This window comes from Apteryx rowi, unplaced genomic scaffold, assembly GCF_003343035.1.
Source record: "Apteryx rowi isolate R43461 unplaced genomic scaffold, aptRow1 scaffold_118, whole genome shotgun sequence".
NCBI lineage: Eukaryota > Metazoa > Chordata > Aves > Apterygiformes > Apterygidae > Apteryx > Apteryx rowi.
The window spans coordinates 2,001,172-2,022,367 of NW_020447397.1; the positions used below are offsets into that span (position 1 = coordinate 2,001,172).

The 21,196-nt window shown below is 38.3% G+C and overlaps 1 protein-coding gene across 3 annotated transcripts in view; it reads right to left on the minus strand.

Annotated features, from left to right (window-relative positions):
* Nucleotides 1-3,707: 3,707 nt before the first annotated feature.
* The window catches only part of SYNE1 (spectrin repeat containing nuclear envelope protein 1), a 105,754-nt gene continuing 88,265 nt past the window's right edge, over nt 3,708-21,196 (minus strand). For all 3 annotated transcript variants that reach the window (XM_026083583.1, XM_026083594.1, XM_026083603.1), the window contains 9 exons: nt 19,509-19,651; nt 18,470-18,596; nt 17,210-17,421; nt 15,448-15,648; nt 14,985-15,113; nt 14,289-14,501; nt 13,217-13,309; nt 11,220-11,335; nt 3,708-4,676 (listed from right to left, as the gene is read on the minus strand). In XM_026083583.1, coding sequence (XP_025939368.1) covers nt 4,436-4,676; nt 11,220-11,335; nt 13,217-13,309; nt 14,289-14,501; nt 14,985-15,113; nt 15,448-15,648; nt 17,210-17,421; nt 18,470-18,596; nt 19,509-19,651 — 1,475 coding nt within the window. In that variant the 3' untranslated portion in view covers nt 3,708-4,435. The remainder of the gene's footprint in view (nt 4,677-11,219; nt 11,336-13,216; nt 13,310-14,288; nt 14,502-14,984; nt 15,114-15,447; nt 15,649-17,209; nt 17,422-18,469; nt 18,597-19,508; nt 19,652-21,196) is intronic.

Here is a 21,196-nt window from a genome sequence, read left to right on the forward strand (position 1 = left end):
GTACTGCATCCAGTTCTGGGCTCCCCAGTACAAGAGGGATGTGGCACTACTGGAGCAAGTGCAGCGAAGGGCACAAAGATGATTAGGGGACTGGAGCATCTCTCTTATGAGGAAAGACTGAGAGAGCTGGGCCTGTTTAGCCTGCAGAAGAGAAGGCTGAGAGGAGATCTTATCAACGTGTACAAGTATCTGAAGGGAGGGTGTCGAGAGGATGGAGCCAGACTCTTTTCAGTGGTTCCCAGTGACAGGACAAGAGGCAACAGGCACAAACTGAAACAGGGTGACAGAGCACTGGAACAGGTTGCTCAGAGAGGCTGTGGAGTCTCCTTCTCTGGAGATTTTCAAAACCTGCCTGGACGTGATCCTGTGCAACGTGCTCTAGGTGACCCTGCTTGAGCAGGGGGGTTGGACTAGATGATCTCCAGAGGCCCCTTCCAGCCTCAACCATTCTGTGATTCTGTGAGGTAGCTGTAAGCCAGGAAACAGGGTTCCCAGTCACAAAATGCATCAAGCTTCAGGGATGACTACACCTATAGTGCATCTGTCTACAGCAGAAAAAGGGAAAAATTATAATCCAATAATAGAGGTATCCAAGATGCACGGTCTACATGCTCATTTTCTGGGCTTCAACATGCACCTTGAACACAGACTCTCAGCGAGTTCTGTAGCTCCTGTATAGCCTTTCCTCATGCCTTGCAGCTGAGGCTCAAGGCTTGTTTACCAAAACTCATTCACTCCTATTTGCAAATCCCAAGTAGGTGGGATGCTCTAGAAGGGGAGATGACAGGCTGCAGACTGAGCACAGAGACAGAGCATCTCAAACTCCAGGTTGTACATTTATTCTTAAAATGTTTGCCTGTACACACATTCTTCTGAGATGGCCTCCCAATGAGAGAGAGGTAGGCAGACGGCAGCTCAACCTTAGTGGGATAGGTAAGAGGCTCCCGCTGCAAAGCTGGCTGGTGCCACTGGCTGAGAGTGTGAATGGAGTGGTTGAATGGTGAAGGACTCAAAGTTGAGAGAGATAGAGGGAGGTGGATGGAATTTGCAGAGAAATGAGTGACACAGGAAAAGCCCATAGGAGAGACAGCAGTACTAGCAGAAGAGTTGGTATTGTATTGAACCTGAATGTGGAAACTAGCAAAAATTATGTGGTGATAATGCTCACAGCACTAAGGACAGAGTGGTTACAGAGAGAGGAAGATGACCTTTACAGCACTGAGTAAACTGGAGTGTGAGGGAACAGGAAGCCAGAAATGTGAAACCAGCTGTGACAACTGACCAAAGCATGCAGCTCTCACTGGGCAGTAAGCATGGAAAAAATTCTTTATATATTAGTCTTTACCCTTTCCCTCTTATGCTAAACTCTCTACTCCACAAATTTTAGCCAGGTAAGTGGGTGCAGCTGAGTGCACTGAAAGTATTAAAGGAAGAATCAACAACAACTCCCCCCCCCCCCAACCTAAAAATCCATCAGCCTTTTTCTTCCCCCTATAATCTAATGTAATCTAATAAGCAAGATACTCTGTTTCATCCAACTCTTTACATTTCAGACACAAGCTGAAAGTCAGGGAGGGGCTAAAGGCTAAAGTCAGGGAGGAAGACATAGGAAAAAGGTCAATAAATACCACCCCAAAGTAGCAAACAGTTCATACTTCTGTTCTGCAGTGTGTACTGTTGCCCAGCACTTCTTGGTTAACAGTCTATGTTTATGAAATGAGCAAAGCTGTAAAGAGGAAGAATGGGTAAAAATGGTAAAAAGTTCAGTTTTGAATGGGACATATATACAGATAGTTGGAGATCTGGGGAAGCAGGGAATACAGAGTGACAAAATAGTTGGCAAAATTCAAGTGTCAAGTTACAATTCAAACCATGCCAGGTGTTGCCCTGTATGCTTTCGATAAACTAGTTTGTTTATTGCATCTGATATCATTTAAATAGGACTCTTCTGTCCCTCGTACTCCCCTCTCCCCCTTCTAACCAATTCCCTTCAAACCTCCCTGCCTTTCCCTCAAATTTTAAATAATGTAAGAAATTTACACAGGTCTCACCTGTGACTTCTTGTCTGGCTCCTTCATCAGAGAGCTCTGAAGATAAAATTGTTGGGTACTTGCAGGCTATCTGCTGCCTTTTAGACAACATGTACTACCAGGAGATCATCAATATCTGACCATAAAATAGGCCACAGAGGCAGCCTGAAACCCTTACTTCTTGCTAAATTGCTCTTTTTACTCTCAGTAATGATTTCCTCTAAAAGAAGGAAAAAAAAAAAAAAACACCCAACCCCAACACACAATTAACCATCAATACCATGGACTGGCTCATGAAGGGACATCTAAAGTATGCAGAGATCTGAACTAACAGATCTAAAGTGAGTGAACTGCCAAATTATTAATGTAAGTAAGTGCATTGATTAACATTGACATAAATTATGTCACCATAGATAATGACATTAGAAAAGAGAGGAAAGGTCAATGTTATGAATCAGTCAGACTTCTTACAGGCAATAACTCATTTTGGTATGCCAAAAGAGTAATATACATCTTTGTCTACTCAGAGTGATTATAGATACTAACTTAACCTGGAATAACAACTGAATACCAACAGAGAAAACTGTGCTTTGAAGAGAATAGATACTTATGCCAGTCCAAGTTCTGGGCTTCAGACACTGAAAATGTTGTTGACATACACAAGCCTTTTCAGGAAAATGTTTAAGATATAAGCACCTGCACAATTCTCTGAAATGGAAGTTTTGTTTTGGCTCCTCCAATGGCACGAGTTCAGTTAGTAGTACTCTACCTCTGACAACTCTTCCTTCATAAAAGCTCAAATTATGGCATCCCAGAAAAGTAATTCTATGTAACAGCAATTAATGTGCTTACATTTTCTTCTGACTTCTTTGTTCTGTTGCATAGGCCAGTATATTCTACATAAAAACACTTGACTTGTAGGAAAAATTTACACTGTGTGTAATGACTTTAAAGAGCAATAACATAGGATCATACTCTGTAGTTCTTAAAAATTGAAAAGAATCCTGTTTTGACCAAGTTCTGACTCATAAGCTGGGCAAAGTGTCTGCCACTGCTCAGATTGCAAGTTTTCTATAATATTTCTGGTAAATTTATGAGTTTTCATCTTGTTCTGTTTTTCTGCTGTTTATGCCTATGTTTTGGGTATATTCCACTAAACTACACTAACTGGTAAAGCATAAACATCAGTCTCAGTGCCAAGATGCTATGGAGGTTCTTCAGAAGTTTCCAGTACACCCACAGAAAAGAGTCTGCTTCAGTGCAGGCTGGTACAGTTGTTCAATTGTCAGAGCACAGGGTATGTGTGTACAAATACATGTACGCACATGCACACAGGAACAACCCACAGGTGATAACGAACTTCAAGAAGCTGCTTGAAAAACAAACCCACCTAAAGTCACCAAATTATTAATTCAAAATAAAGACAGCTTTCAATGTCAGCACAACTTCTATTCTAATGTAATACTTTCCTATGTATTTTACTGTTTGTTAACAAGTTTGCAAAAATCTTCTTGTTCCCGCATATACCTGATATTGTTAATTTGTTACAGCATTTTTTATTTTAATTCTTTTTAGAACTGCAGCATTTTTACGGCTTGTAATTTTTTTTATACCATACATATCTCATTCTAAACTTAGAGGTTTTCATAGTTGTTATTAAAAAGCACGTAGACAAAATATTTTATGGTATCTATAATAAATGCAAAGAAATCAATACAAACAAAACTTGGCTTAGCAAACTGTACATACATAAATATGTTCTTTGTTTTTCAACTTGACATTCAACATTTTTCCTCATAAAACCTTTCATGATCTTATTTATTACATCCATTTTTTTAAACCTTAAAAAAGTGCTTCTCAGATTTACAGCTTGTGCATCCAAAGCAAAGGTTAGAACACCATGCCTGAAACAGAAACCACCGGGAATAACGCATTGCAATACAAGATCCTTTAAAATTGTATGTTACAAATGCTCTAAAATTTCTTTAGCACTGGTTATTTTGTATGCTGTAGATATTGAGAAGGAATTTAACATAGACTGGCTAATGGCTCGTTTAAAGCAGCACATAGGAAAGGGTCTACAGTATAAAGTCCTTGGCTATGCATAGTATAGGGCGATGACCTGGATATAAAGTGGCTAAAAGATCCAGAATGCTGGACAGAAAGACATTTCCCTCTTTTCACATCATCCTTCATGCCAGGGATGCAAGTATTGAAGTGATGCAACTCAGGTAATACATTGCGCAATTTGATACTGATACATTGATGCATTATTAGCTGAGTGCCAGTAGAGAATATGGACACAGCGGCTACTGCAGAGAGCTAAAGCTGCCACACTGAGTGCCATAACACTTTAAAACAGGCCTTGCCTCCCGGCCAGCCCTCCACCAAGGTCTTCCACGGCTTCATAATGGAGGGGGGCCATTAGTATATTTGAGCATGGGGTGGAAAGATCGGGCAAAATTATTGGACAGAGTACAGCTGTAGTCCTCCTCAGTCACCGGCACCAGGCAAGCCAGCCCGATCAGGAGCAGCAAAAGCAGCTGAAGAGGCAGAGCAGCTCGGAGGACCCTGAGGAAGAAGGACGAGTGCTGCCACACTGGCCTGGACTCAGAAGGGCAGGAACCTGAGCCACCTCTTGTGGACCTGAGGAAAGAAGATCAACAGGAGAACAAACTCAAACACTACTGGGGTGGGCGTTGCTTTCTGACAGTCAGCCTTCCCTGAGTGTTTGTTTTAGAATTAATACAGGCTTTGGTTGACAAATAGCAGAAGTATTTTTCACCRAATATGCTATTTCCCCAGCTCCCTTAAGAGACCCCGTATTCCTAGACTGGATTGGAAAACACCAAAAAGATCACAAGAGAATGGTCTCTGTGATAGCACAGCCCCCTCCTCAACTATGCGAAAGATTTTCCACTTGAAGCACTGTGCTCTTGAGAAGGGGAAAAAACAAAATGCCTGTCTAAAAGGGAAGTCTCCTTGTTTAAATTATCAACTGCATTTGGTTTGCAGAAGTTACCAAATTCATTTCATTTGGAATAGCACAAATGCAATACAATTCAGTTACATCAATACTCAATTAATTAATATACCAACATTCAGGTAGTGGGGACTAATTTTCTACAAAGTACAATGTATTCTGAATTTTGCACTGAATCAGCAATTAAAATTTATTTGCTTAACTGACTGGATGCCCTCACATTTTGAGTAATTTTCCCCTTTGTGTCTGTGAAAGCTGTCAWGAAATAACATATGTTACATGTCTATGGGGGAAGTGAGACCTAAGGCAAACATTTCCGAAGGGACACTTCAAATTAAGCACAGAACTCCAATCTACTTTTTAATAAAGGATAAAGACACAAATTTCACATTTCTGCTTTTGACTGAAATTGTCAGAGCTCTAATAAGTGGATGACACGTTTTGACATAAGTGGATCACTAAAAAGAGAGATTCTGCAAGTTACAGAGTGGTCTGAGTGTGCTAATTAAACGGCATGGAAAAGTAGTGTACTTTAGCACTAACTAGCCAAAAACCAGAAGAATTTAGAGCCTTCAAATCATTTGCATCAAGAATTCTTCCATTRAGATTTTATGTCATCAATTTTGTTTTAGACATGGATGTTGCTATAAAACATCTGTATGGCTGCTACAGTTATGAAGCCCCCAAATATGGTTTGCTAGGATTAAAGAGGTAACAATGCACATAAATGTAGATTTAGTCTCAACTTGAAGGTATGGGAGAGTAGGCCTGTAGGCTGATGTCAGATGCTCCCCCAGTAGAGCATATAGGTGGCTGTTGATTCCTTAGAGTCTCCTTCTTGCCATCCCTTTGTGCTTTCCATCCTGTATGGATGAGAAAGCATGCAAAAAATCAAAATGCCATCTTCAAAACTATGCCAAGTTTGGCAAGGGTCCCCTTCCCAACATGGTGAGAAAAACTTATTTCTACAGCTTGAGGCTGTTTCTACTGGCCTGCTCATATAACGTATCATCCCATTACAAAGACCTCAAGAAAACCAGACGGATTTACTGAAACAACCAACAGATAAATAAACAAGTATGCTCAAGTATGCTAAATGATTAACCCAACCTAAATATCTCAGGAAGGAGTGAGGATCAAAACGAAAGATTGCACGTTGTTTGAATCTGCATTATTATAGCTTGGATAGAAAGCTGCTTATTCTTGTATTATGTAAGATCATGTATTATAAAGAACACACTGAAAGGATATGGCACATTTAACAGCATCAGAGCATTCCATATTAAAGTTCAATTAGATCAGGACTTCTTCTGTCCAAGAATGCCAAGATGGGAAGTTAATGGGCTGAGGCAGGAACAAAGGGAACATGGAGTGCTTAATTACCTTCCAAGCATTTGATTGCACAGTCCACCTATTTACATGGCTCTCTTTGTACAAATGTTGTTAATCCCAATCCAAAAAGGCTATACTTCTGCAGTTAGTAAGTGTTCTCTGATAATCAGCAAAGTCTGAATTTTCTTCATTAACAGAAAGTTACTCTGAGACAACACTGGGTGTCTGAAGGGGAATTTCCAAGAAGCAGAATCAGAAGTATTGTTTAATTATCCTTTTCTTTTCCTATGGATGTGGTAGCACAATCCAGCACTTTTTGTTTCATGTTTACTAAAAGAAAAGAGTGAAATTATGTGCAAACTGCATAGCTGCTCTCAACAGGGAACATAATAAATTTTCTTTCAAAAACTATAACAGCTCATGGAAAAGTGTTTTAAAACACCTTTTCTGCAGTGAGGTAGGGTGTTGAACAATAGTTTCTAAAACTGCATGGAAACAATTCAACAAGCAAATAATGAAACATTATGAAAATCTTCAGAGGGTGAGTACTAAAAAGTTCAAGTGCTATACTGACACTGTTTATGGCAGGTACTCCTGTATAATGGACATAATTGGCTGAAAAATGGAATGCTCACCTTAAAGTCTTTAAGGGATTTGGTAAGGAAAGGTGGTTTAAAATATAGACTGTTAACAAAAAAGGCTCACTATTAATATAGAGCAGAATTCCTATTTACTCCAGCAGGGGAAAGGAAAGCCGAAGTACTGTACACTATTTGGGTGAAAAATGTAATTTCTTTCTCTTGAGCTTGCATCTCTTGCTTTCTCTCTTCTGACTACTCCATTATTTGTCACACTAGCAGCTGTTTAAGGACAGAAAGTAGCAAGGCCACCTGTTACTCAGCCCATACACAATTTCTACTAACTAGATAAAAGGGGAGGTCACAGCTGCAAACCAGGCCAACTGTAGGTTTCTTCATGTCAAGAAATCTCATAAATGAACCTACAAAGAGCAAGCAATAGCAACCCTTACTGTGGGAGTCTGTAATGTCAGTGAAATTGGAACTCTTTCCTAAGCATTTCAAGAGAGGAGAAGCTAATTTATCAGCCAATACGTCAGATGGGCAAATTGAACTTTAATTTCAGCTCAGATAAGTACTTTCATTTACAGATGACTGATTTTTATTTTATTTTCTGACAAGGAAAATACAGTTGAAGTAATCTGTTTGGATTGCAGTAAACATCTGAAAGATTGTAAGAGAAGAATTTATCATTTGAGCTGAGCTGATAGAAATAAATACAGTGAGTTTAGTGGGGAAGGAAGTGACTAATGGACAAAGAACAGCAAATTTCATTTGTATGATGACAGAAGTTGAAAGTTGTTCCAAACACAAAATAGGATTGGCTTATCACACAGAAAAAAGTGGATGATGCCAAAGATCAGAAAGATGTTTAAGAAGTAGCTTAAGAAGTTTAAGATTATAGTAAGATAGTAATAAAAAATTCTGTTACAAATTCGGAAGTTCATATGCTGAAGATATGAAGACAAAAACCTAGAGCTGTTATTTTACCCAGGATAGCCATGAGCCATTAATAGAATACAGCTGTGAAAAGAGACAAAAGCAATTTCAAGATATATTTCAATCTGAGATTTCCAGAAGAGAAAAGGGGTTTGTTTGTTGTGCACTAGTCTGCACTAGTGAGACTGCATCTGGAGCAGTTTGTATCATTTTGGTTACCATGCTTCTGAAAAGTGAATTCAAATGTACACAGGCTTAAAGGAGTCAGAAAATAAAGTATTCTCCTAGGAACAGAGGCAAAGAGCTGGGCTTATCAAAGTAGAACCTGAGAGGGACTAAAACCTTGTAAAATAGTGCAGAACAGACACAAGGGAGGGAAAACAGCTGTTTAAATAAAGGAAGGGATAACGTTGGCACAAGAACAAATGACTATATCTAACCATGAATATATTCAAGGTGGAAATGATTGTACTTTCTCATAGGCAGAGAGATGAAGTTTCCAGTAGACTTTTGCCCCCACTACTTCTAAGATCTTAAGACGGAGCTTGCTGAAGTTATGAAGGAGACAGTATGCGATTCTGCAGGTGAGAGCAGGCAATGACTCCTTCTGGTGACTTTGGAGACCTCTCTAGGAGCTACCTCTGTTGGCTGTGTCCTGACATCACTTCTCTCCCTGCCTCTCAGCATCATATCGCCCCAACCCCAAATTTGGCTTACCCTGCAAAGAAGATGAACGCATCCATTTTACAGGCAGTTATATATGAAGTTTAAGTAACAAGCTCTAAGAGAGAGCACTGGGCACTCATGGGAGCACAACCCTGGCAATCCAAGCCCAATCCTCATATTCGAACCACTTCGTGACAATGACTGTCATTATGCGGCCAAAGCCAAAAAGAGTGTTGTGGCCTGGTTTGCTCCAGGAATGACAAGTGACCTTTAAACATCCACTAGTCATTTGGGGGAGGCTTGGAGAGAGCAGGAAATGGAGGTTGGCACTCTGGCGCCAAGACTTGAATAGAGCTGCTCAAGAGAGACAATGTAAACACCCCTGAGCAAATTGAACAATTATTTTAATCTTTTTAACATTTTAATCACTTCAAAAAACCCAGAGGCACAGAGCCAGGTGTGCACTTACGAGAGCTCTGTTAAACTGATGAAGGAAGGGAAGGTGCTTCTTGGATTTGCTTTTCCCACTTAGCACACCATTGCTAATACCTCCTGACTGTGCGTTTAATGAAATCCACAATGTAACATCTAGGTTAAGGTTATACCTTAGCATCACATGGGATACGCTTGTCTTTTTGCTATGATAATGGGGAAGGCAAAGTGATATCAAGCTTATTATACACAAAACACTGTCTCTCTAATTTTTAAATGAACTTTCTTCCACAACCTCCTACGTGATAAACATTTTAAAATTGACTTTAGTCTTCCTGTATACTAAACTCTAACAGGGTTTGCTGATCCAGTGCAAGATCAAACACAAAGTACTCTGATCAGAGGCATGTCAAAATATTAAAGAACACAGTGACAGCTTGTACTGCTTTATCAGTTAAAACCACATTATACATCAACCACAACCTGTCTGGCTTGCGCATTTGATTAAGTTTCCTATTCAGCAGTGACTCATTCGTATTCCATGCTTGTCTGAATGACAAATTGAACATTGTGTTGTACTGCTACAAGATGTGTTAATAAACAGTGCTGGAAAGACTTGATCTGAAAGGTGCCGCACCAATGCCACTGCTGGAAGAGAGGCTGATCTCCAAGCTGCAAAGCAGTGCTAGCTGCACTCTGAGCCAGCTGCTCACACCTATAACCAGAAACCCTCTCAAAAGGTTGGCAGAGGTGGTCTGAATGTACAGGAGAGCGGAAGAGCACACACAATATATTTTTTGAGTACAAYGTTGATAGTGCAAGCATGCTTATCTGCCCAAGACATCCTCCATTCCTCTTAGATGTTAATGGCTGCAGAGTAAAGCCCCACTCCTCCCCTTTCCCACTCCCTATGAGAAACAGAATGCCAAGCTTTATAGCAGACTGGAGTTGGAAAAACTAATTCTCATTCTCCATCAAACAGAAAGATGGAGTGTACGTGTCACCTACTTCCTATGTGGTTTAATTATGTTTCCCCCTCAAAAAAGAAAAAGAGTCCCATAAACAAGGCAGCTTCTTATCACCAATGGAAGCAGTGAAGGTTATATCACTTTATATCTGCTACATTGTATAGTTTTTTAAGTGTTTATGTAAACATCTATACAGTAAGCACTTCTTTTTTTCTTTATTTCATTTATATTTGAGACTGATTTTTCTGAAAAAACCTTGATTTTGCTTACAGAAAAAATAATACATTCAAGGTATGTTTTTGGCTGCCTGATTATTGATTAATCACTGTATTAAAGCAGTGTTGCTCTCTTTCAAAGCTCAAATCTTTAACATAAGTTATTTTAAAAATAAATTAATTCATTTTTGCTATAAAGAGAAGAAATAAGATTTAGGACTTAACTAAAATAACAAAGATATTTTCTTCACATTTTCTGATTAATTTAGGTTCTTGTTGCAACATGTAAGATACTGGAATAGCAAAGGACTTCTGCTTCATACATAATGGGTATATGTATACCCGTTCACCTACTTTTTTTTTTTTTTTAATTTCATAACTCTACAGTCTAGTGAACTGATCAGTGAAAGAGTGAAGGGACACACATCACACTGACAACAACAGAGAATGCAGAAGCACTGTTAGCTGCGGGGATGACAGGTTGCTGGAGACAAGGTGGAAAGCAAAAAGCTGTAGCTGCAAGTCTGCTCTCTACTGGTCAGACAGAGATGGGGCAGTGCTGCTCCCAGAGCAATACATGGATGCAAGCACTTGGCAAGAGTCATGTCAATGTTAGCACATTATACTGCAAGTCTTCTGACAGGGGGAGAGAAAGTGACTGCAAATTTTAAAAACCTCAGATGCTGACTTTTAATTTCGAGTCATAAGTGCTGAAAACCCACAAACTGAACAAAACATTTCAAGGTGGAAAAAAAAAAAAAGGAAAGAAAAAGGATGTTAGTATGTCTCATCCAGATCTGTGGGTTTTGTGAATTCTAGAATATAGTATTGGCTTATTACCTGCCTTAAATTAATATGTAGAGGTAAAGAGGATGATAAAAAGTGTTTGCCATGAACCTACTGGTATTTCTGTTAAATTATGCCAAAATGAAATAATCAATAAGCATCATGAGTGTAAACGCACACTCACAGTGATCAGGAGTATAAAAAATAATTTCCTGAGAAGCAAAAGCTGCATGTTCCAAGGATTAACCAGTGTTTCTATTAACAAATAATTTGAAGTAATTGAGACCTACTTTTGCCAAACTAATAACAAAGGAAAGTTTTCAGACTTGTTTAAATCCTGGCCACTTGACAGAGTCGGTGGGGACAGACACCCGTAACGGCCAATTTCCATCATCCTCTTGGGGTTCTAGAACAGAGTGCAGAAACCAGGAGAATTAGGTACCTGCTATGTGGACTGCTGACAGAGGGTCCAGGCTGTGAGAGACTACATTTGCCCCGTGGCTGTTTGCAATGAATAGGGGGTAAAGAAAGAAGAATGTTCAGTCCAGGCAAATAAAGACAAGCTACTGATGAAATTAAATTAAAAGTGCAGCAAAGGAAACATAAAAAAAAAAAAATCAAATGAAGTGACCAATACCCATGAACCAAGGAAACTGGCTTTTCTTTGCATTTAGTTAAGTATGAAAGTGATTGGAACATACACAGTGAACTTGAAAATAACATTTGTAGTCATTACATTTATAAACAGTAGCTCTGGATTAAAAAATTCGGTAGAAATTTAGCTCGAATAATTTGTAATATGAAACAAAAATTGAACTGAATATGGGAAAATATATATTTCAAAATGTAACTGCAGCAAAATTAGTATTCTCAAGAAAAAAAAGGTCCAGGTGCCTCCTTTTAGAAGCCTGGCCTCTTCTACACCTCCTCCCCACAATTTTGAAGGCCAAATAACTGTAGGTGCTTTCCTGCACTCACAACTATTTGCTAGAACATTTAATACAGTTAGATGATTATCAGTCTGATTGGATTTTTGGTATTAGTAATTATTTATTTAGCATTGGTGTATTTGGCACTGAAATTCTAAGCAATATGACTTCAGTCTCCAAAATTGGGGGTGCAAAAAACAGAAGTTTGAAAACCAGACCCCAAGGAATCAGACATCATGGACAAAAATGAAAAAAAAAAAAAGTAGTCATGTACATAAACACTAATGTATTAGAGATAGACAAATGCATATTAAAATGTTAACATGAAACCTATTATAATTCTACATACTCTTTAGCCAGAGTTTTTTATGGTAAGATACTTCTCCATTTCCTGCAATGGTCAGGCATCCTCCAGTCAAATCTTCTGTGATATCAGAGCTTTTATTAGTAATTTAACTCTAAATTTAAAAGATGAAAGCATTGACCTCAGAAATAAAATATTCAGGTTTATATTCTTTCTCCCTTTGAAAAGCCAGTATTCCTTTACATTCTAATACTAGCATCTAAAAGGAAACTAGTGAATGCAAAAAACAAGAAAAAAAAAATCAATTTCAAGAGCTGTAAAGTTTATCACGATAGAACTCAGAGGCTTTACAAAAAGTGCAAATGGAAAAAATTGATTGTTTTAAGAACTAAGGAAAAAAGTAAAGTAATCAACCAACAGTATTGCAGAAAAAGACAAAATAATTGCAGTTCCATTCTGGGCTCAGAGTATGGAAGCGTTAAGTGCTAGGCATGTATTGCTACAATTCTTGAATTTTGTGCCAGCAATGTAAACAGACAACACCAGAGTTGCCATCATATAGCCATTGATTAGGTCCTGTTCAAATAGCTGTTTCAAATAATGCTTTATGCCCTTCAGCTCTATTTAGCTGTTCATCCAAAGTCTCAATAAGACTATCTGTAACCTTCATCAGAAATGAAGAAGAAATACTTATTGAGATTCTTGATGAAGGCTCTGAAGAGAAGGCCAAACAGAAATGGAGAACTGATTATAGCAGACAAGACCAGACTGGGATGCTGCCATCACTAGAACAAAATACAAGAGACACAACATGCCATATCATGGTAAACCAACCACACTGACAGCCCTGGTTTTAGAGAATATTTACCAATTCTAATTTCATGCAGGATGGGATATGCAGCAGGGTTGGAGAAAGCAGCTGTGTTTTTTTCTTGGTTTATGTCATTTCCTTTCCTATCAAGTGAGAAGGTGGGCCTTTCAGCTGGCTAAAACTACTGTAGACATCTAGAGTTCCCACCCAGAAGGCGACAGAAGGTATGTGCCAGGAAATTACCGTTCTCTGTCTGCTTGGAGTGCTTCTTCCAGATACAGGACTCACTGAGCCTGATGTGTCCAATTCATCAGCAGAGGACCATGAGGACAAATCCTAAAGTTCAGAAGGAATGGATCTCAGAAAGACAGAAACTAGCTGTTCAGGTAAACAAACTCAAAAAACCCCAAGCCCCAGAGTGAAATGCCAGCAAAGTTAATTCCCAAGAAAGTAAAATAAAACAGTTAAATTTTGGTAGCAAATTTATAAGATTAAATCGTTACATGTTTTCTCCATTAGCCCTGATGGAAAAGAAAAGCAAACAAGTAGTTAAAACATAATTGCTTTAGGTGAAGCATTTTCTGGCAAAGTCAATACAGGAAAAAATAGTTGCTCTATAGTTGCTCCAAGAGGTGGGTACCACCAAGATTTTACAAACACAGGCAAAAACCCACTAGCAGAAGCGAAGAGCTGAGATCTCATGCTTTATACACTGGGTTAGTCCAAGATTTGAAAAAAATGGTGGAGATTGAGACCAATGGAGAATGTTGAAATCTTTAGTTTACACCTGCCAGAGTCAGTGAAGATATATACATAACTCCCTCTCAAATACCCTGAGGTACAAGATAATTTTAAAAGATTTGGAATCCAGCTTAAAGCTCAGAAGGCACAATGAGAGACTTTATAGCCTATTAAAGGATTTATGTTACATCTTTTCTTTCAGAAGAGTGGGCATCATCTTCCTTTCAAATGACAACTGACACACTACCAATTTTTGATACTGCAACTAGAATAATTATTTCATATCCTTTGCCAGTTGACCAAATCAGTAACAGCAATATAAACAAAGCAAGATGTTCAATTCCTCTTGCTATACCAAAAAAAAAATTACTGAATAACAAGAAAAACAAACATATTGCAAAAGGAGATGTTTAYGTTATGAAGTGCAAGATTACTTCATGATATTCAAGATTACAAGTGTATTATCTTTGTAAGTATTGCAAACAAGACAAGCAAGGCACTGATCAGAGAAAGATGGTCAGAGGAATGGAAAATGTGTGCCTAACAAATGACAAGGAATAAAAAGATGACTTACCAGCTGACTACTTGAAATGTCTAGAATTTTCTCTAGATCTTTTATGTGACGTGTGACCTCTTTCAAAAGAAGCTTCAGTCTATTTCCAATGACATGCACCTTTTCTTTGGCTTCAAGGCAGTCTTTGCCTTCAGCATGGACTAGCAACTGGCAGGACATATCTTGCAGTGATGCCACCTTCAACTGAGACTCCAGTAGTTCACGTCTGATTTGCTATTGCCAAGGCAAGCACCAGAAGTTTTAATTGAAATTATTTTTGCAATTTATTTTTCGAAATTAATGAAATGGAAAGAATGAAGAAAAGAGGAGCAATAACAATTTCCAATCCTGAGAAAATGTAACCAGAACTTCTAATTCTTCACTTGAAATTTGAGGAACAGCTGGTAGTTCATTCTGTAATTGTTTAACATCCCTGATGCTCAGCAAGCTCCCCCCAAAGACAGACTTTTCAAAACACCAAACACAACAAAATGACAAGATGGACAGAAGCCTAGCTGTTGCCTACAAGTTTTCCATCATTAGTTTTGCTACTGACAAGAGTGATTGGCATTAAATTAGAACTTAAATTAGTTCCCGACCTTAGTCCCACAGTTGTATATTAGCATACAAATATACAGCACTAGCCCTCAAGAAAAAGATAAATCTGATTGGCTGTTTTTCTGATGATGGGAGAGAAGGGTGTGATTATAGCCCTACCATTAAAAGTCGGTGATGATCCTGCAGAGTTTCTGAGTCCAGGCTTGGACTGATGGGCATAATCTCATTTTTCCTTCTGTCAATATTCTCTAACCAGAGCAGCAACCCGTGGCTCATTTCATGGAAATCCTGTAAGTGACGAGTGATGTTTTTTAAACTGTAGCAGAAAATTCCAGTCAAATTTAGGATTTTAGTTTATCCTATGATGGGTCCTACTGGCTAAACAGCAGAGCTTATAATGGTGCAAAATAGTAGATTAGAACACTATTCCACATATGACAACTTTAGAAAACCTTGGGCTTGAAACACATGCTTCAGGTAGTGCAAGTGTATCCTTCAGAAATCATTTAGCCAAAGTTGTATTTCAATTCATATGGGCAAGTTTCAGCTTGGATAATAAGCACACCAGATGATGACATAGATTACATGTGGGATGCTGATAATTTCAAAGTGTAATACAGACCTGGCACTGCATTAATGCATCCTGCAGTGAGCAGCGCCACTCTTCGATCATACTGCATGCATGTTCCCAGCGCATGTTCATCTGAGACAGGCGCTCTTGAAGCTTCTTGCTCTCTTCGCTGTCAGACTGAGTGAATTCTGAGCTGCACAGATTGATGGATAAGATGATCGCTTTGCGGTTATCGATTGCTTTTTGCAGCTCCTTGATGACAAGACAAAGTGGGGTGGGGGGAAGAAAGGGATGAAATTGGTAAGATATGAGACTTCTAGAAGAGCCAGGTAGAGCAGGCATCAAGGAGAATGCAGTGATTTGCCATCAGTAACTACAGAACGGTACGTTACTGTAACAGTCTCTTTGCTTTGGATATGAGATTTCTGTGGTAACTCTGTGATAACACCACAAATGTTCACTCTTTAACATGTACTAAAATTTTACTGTGAACATAAACTAGAACAAGCCAATTAAACTTTTAAAGTCTTAAAAGCCTGAAGTCATAGTTGAATTTTAAAGATCAGAAGAACTGGCTCATGCTTCAGATATTTAAAGACAGGGAGGGCCCAGGAAAATTTAAAGAGATGTAGGGCAATCTTATTACAGCTCACAATAAAACTTTTGCCCTCACTTCTCAGTTTGCTGATAAACATAAAAAGCAGCATGTTTTGCAAGTGGAAACTGCTGTCAACAGTATTTTAAAATAAAAGCTTTTACTGAGGGAAAAGAAAACACACAAAGAATATAAACAACTTACTTCAATTTATAGAAGCAGGACATGTATAAAAACTCTGATTTGTTTACATTGGAAGCCACAAAAGAAACCCCACCTCTTTTGGTTTGGAGGGCACTAATGGGCTTTCCAAGAGTGGGTGAGATAAGAACAGGATTCTTACGAAATGTCCCCTTTTCCACCTAGTTTACAGCATTTACTTAAAAGCCCCATGTCACAGTGACCTTTGTACTACTTATGGCAGCTATATTTGGATTCCAGCAAAGATCAGCATTAATATGCTTTAGATGGATCACTGCCGGAAACAGTGTTTACTGTCTGTCCACCTCATTCCTAGCATGGAGCACAGTGCATTTTGACATTGGCTCCACATTTTTGTGCCCAAGATTATAAGATGCTAATAACTGAATGTGAAGTTGTGGAGCATCACATTTGGAGACCTTGTAGCAGTAAAATACACAGGAGATACTATAACAGCAGTGTTCAGGCCATGATGCATCTGAGATGACAGGAGAAGGGAATGTTGCAAAGGACACCAAATTCTTTATACTTGTAAAGCAGATGTTGCACTAGGTGACATCAGTGGGCAGGCTACAGCTCTTTTGGGCGCATGCTCTCTCTCTCTCTCTCTCTCTCTCTCCTTCCTTCACACAAAGTAATATGTCCCAGTGATCCATTTCTTTTAAAAGAGCAATACAAGTTTCTCCAGAAGATTTTTTTTTTAAATTGGCCTTTCCCCCCCCCTCTTTCATTAGCTCAGCTGACCTCAGTAATTATCTGTGCATTCTGGAATTATAGTTGGCATAGAATTAATATTTCAAAAATTCATTTGGATTCTGTAGTAAATGCTGGTAGTATATTTTTCTGCCAGTAACTTGACTTATAAAATCACTTTGACAGTTACTTTCTTCAATTATCAGTTGTAGTCTGCTACGTGTGGCATGGAGCAAACCAACTGCACCTATGGGCTACCTCTCTAACATGCATTCAACTGAGGTCTGCTTATAAGGTAATTCATGGGGGGAAAAAAAATCTCACTTTCAGTTTTTTAATCCTGAGCTCAATAGTTTGTATGTCAGTGCTGAGATCAAGACAGTGGAGCTTCTCCAGCTCCTCTTCAGTTTCTCCCAACCAAGCCCAAATGCTATTAAGGTCGGAGTTGAACTGCTGCCATTGCTGAAGGTTCTGCTTCATTCTCAACTCCTTGCTTAGAGCTTGGGCCTGGATTAATTCCCATCGGTCAATTACACCTGGAAAAATAAACACAAAATTCAACAAAAGAAAAAATTAATGAGCCACACAATTGCATCAGCTGAATCCTGTGCAGGACAAAGAAAAACTCCATAAAACCCAGAAAGTTCAAAACCACCAAACACTATGCAGAAAACTAAGTTAGTTTGAAGAAAGAGACTTTGGATAGAAAGAATGAAGAATCTGAATAAGAGACCAGCCAACAGGCAATTTTATCACTTTCTAATGTCAGATTCCTATGACTTTACAGAACAGTTATTTGATACATAAGGGTCTTTAGAACAGATTGTATTGGTATAAAGACACAATAAATTAGTATAAATGCAAATGGGGCATGAAATCTGAAGATGTCTAAATAGCCACATATTTTTTATTTTCATTAGTATTTCTATCTATTACAATTTAATATTCACACCTCACCATGTTTGCCTAAGCTACCATTGATGCATTAGAGAAATACTGACTTTAAACAGAGAAAATTAGGAACTATTTCTTTTAGTTATTTATCTGAAAACACTATGGTTTAGAGAAAGACGAGTTATATCACCCCATCAACTTAAAATCAAAAACCAAATCATCCAAGAATAAAAAGGACTGCACAGGTAGTACATCTAACCAAGGTGAGAATGGAGACCCTGCCTTTGTAGTCTCTGGTAGAAATCCATGTTTTTACAGTGCAATTCACTTGTTCTGCAGCAGATGCTTAAAACTTGTCAGCTGAATACAAAAACATATTGCATCTACAGGGACTTGCCCATAGGCTTAGGGTTATGTCTCATGATATGAAGAAGTTCTTAAAATGTACTTGTATGCCTAGTGCCTTTATATGGTATATACAAGGAATACTTACTGATTTATAATGATCTAATAGATGTTAAACAGAACATGGTAACAGACACAGTCATTCTCTCCACACCAATATGGAAGAGGAAAAGGTTGGTAAATGTATACAGCAGTATATAATACCACGTGCTTTCTCAGAACAGCACTGCACATGCTTGCAGATTTTCACAATTGCTTTCCATGAAAGAACTAGATGTTACTTACCAGCTGTTTGTGTTTCAGTACTGTTCAGGTTAATGAGTCCAGATAATTTTTCTTCTTCCTCCTTTAGTTTATATCCAAGCCTTTTTACTGAGTCTATGCTTCCACTGCACTCACCTAGTAGTTTCATCTGTGTTAAAATAAGAAACAAAAAAGACCACCTCAGTGTGCACTGTACAAAATTAATGCAATTTCCATAAATTTCCAAAAGTAGGTCCAAATATGAAGGTAAAGTCTATTACTTTAACAGTCTGCACTGATACTGACAGCAAAATGTATATGGTGGCTTAAAGCATAAGTTCAAACTAAATGGAAATAACTTGGTTGCCATTGTACCAAGGTGCTGCTTGGTACAGCAGGAATCAAAGAATGAATATCTGTAGGTGACATTTATTCTAAACATGATACTACAAGAAAAGACACTAGAAGATGTGATAAAGCAAATTAACAGTAGTTTGAAAATGTTATCTTGCCTCCAAGCACCTAATCTTTCAGTTCTTTCAGGAATGAAATGTTTAGAATAATTTATAGACCAGCTTTCCAGAAAACCTCTCTGAGAAAGTTTTTTAATCACAGATTCCCTATATGCAACCTTGGTTACATGATGCATGTTTATAATTCATCAGTAAAACAAATACTGTGCATCAGGCTATAAAATCTGCTTTTAAAAGCAGAGCAATTTAAACAAGGGTGATCATCTTTAAACGGATAAAAACGTGTGTGTGAGAAAGTCCTTTTGGACATCTGCAAAAATGTAACAGGAAAATAAACTCCCTAGAGTCATGTTCCTGTAATCTTATGCTATTGTAAACACACTAATAACATAAACAACAATAGCATGTGATTAAGGGTAGCAACCACGTGAGTGAGTAAGTCTGAGGAGCAATAATATCTAATTGCTTTGTTGCAACAGCTATATTTCTTTCAATAGCAAATCTAAGCTTGGAGTACTGATTTGACTTGTGCTCCAAAACACATCACCATGTCTAAGAACAGTGATTTTCAGTTCTGTCAGCATGTGATGAGATTCAAGCACACGCACATATCCTTTGTAACTGGAATTCAGCTCTGGTCCCGTAGGTGTTCTGCTGCGGATGATGTTTTCTGTTTGCTGTATTTGGAAACGGCTGGTGTCTAAGGCCTTGTCCAGCTGTCGGATATGTGTTTCCAGGGCACCAGGTTCTGCTATACCAAAAACAAAAATAGTGACTGACACTCAAGTTTTCCAGAATTTTTTACCTTTTGCACAGGCAGAACAAATACCAGAACCAAACCAGCACTAGCTAGATTAGACAGTACAGGAGAAGTGTGATTACAGCAGTATGAGTGGGACAGTGTCAAAGCAAACTGACAATTAATTACATTAGAGGGTGTTAGCAACCTTCCAGAGGACAGATGATTATACCAAAAAAAGTGCTATCAAAGACCCCAGAGTTTCAAACAGGCTTGCAACCTATTCTGAAGGGACATTTTCCCCCAGAGAATGCCTGCTCTCTGAAGGGCACAGTTCTTGATTAATTGTGTGCTATCCTCACACATTTTGGAGAGAGCATTGCTTCTTTTCAGATTTGCTCTCTGGCAACTTTGTATCCTGAAGTCCTGTCCCATGATCTGTGTTAAAATTTGATTTCTCCTTATTTCTATTTGCATTACTTCTCTGCACTACACAGAGTAGAATTTTGATCTACATGAAAGGATTCTATTTCTATAAAATTTTGAAGAAAAAAGGCATTATATAAATGATAAGTGATACTGTTATAATTGTATCCTCAGGGTCCAAAGATGACTGGACATCTTGAAGGCCCACAGCAAATAGTCCACAACTGATTTAGGGAACCATACTAAGCAGCAAAATTTACAGTGTTTTTCCAGTTAAGGGTTTGACAAAAATAGTGCTTAGATATCTGCACGATACTTCGCATGTGGATTATACTCTGTTCATCCAAGTAGTTTGGAACTCATACCAATGTTTTTGAAGCAGGATAAACTTGCATTTTTTTATAGAGATTAAGTGAATTCTGTGATATGAATTAGATATAGCCAGTTCTGACCTGAGGCAGGGTACAGCCATATGATCACTTTTATCTGTATTCTGTCATTTCGTGCCTGATTTGAATTTGTTTATAAAGACACGTTTGAAAACATGCACAGACAGGGGGATCCTTCCATCCAGCTGATGACAGAAAATGGTGCCTCTTGGGTGGTTAATCTTTTTTCATACCAAAAAAACCCAAATGGATGGAGCAACTTATTAAATGTTGCCTTTCTCTCACTACTTCCAAGATTTTCACAAGTCAGGAATCAACACACATTTTTCTATATAGACTGCTATTCGTTATACTCTTAAAAATGCCCTCTTAACCCAATCAATCATAACATTATTTCACAACACTCTTTTGGGGAAGAAATAAAAACAGACAGTGAAACTGAGGTCTCAGTAGAATTGAGGTTTTAAAATGTTTGACATTTCACTTTTGCAATTACATCACTATTTCAAAGAGGAAAACTGTGATATCATGAGAGAAGGTATTTGTAAGTGCATCTAATCTCTCTGAGAGTTTCTTCTCAAAAAATGAAACAGTAGGTTTAATCTTTAAAAATGAAAGCAACTTGAAAAAAAATCCTTCTTCCAATAGGAAAGACTAGGATAAAGACTCTGGACTACAATACCTCACGTTGGCATTGTTACCGTTTTAAGATTTTGGAACAACTAGCCCAAAAGTTTACATA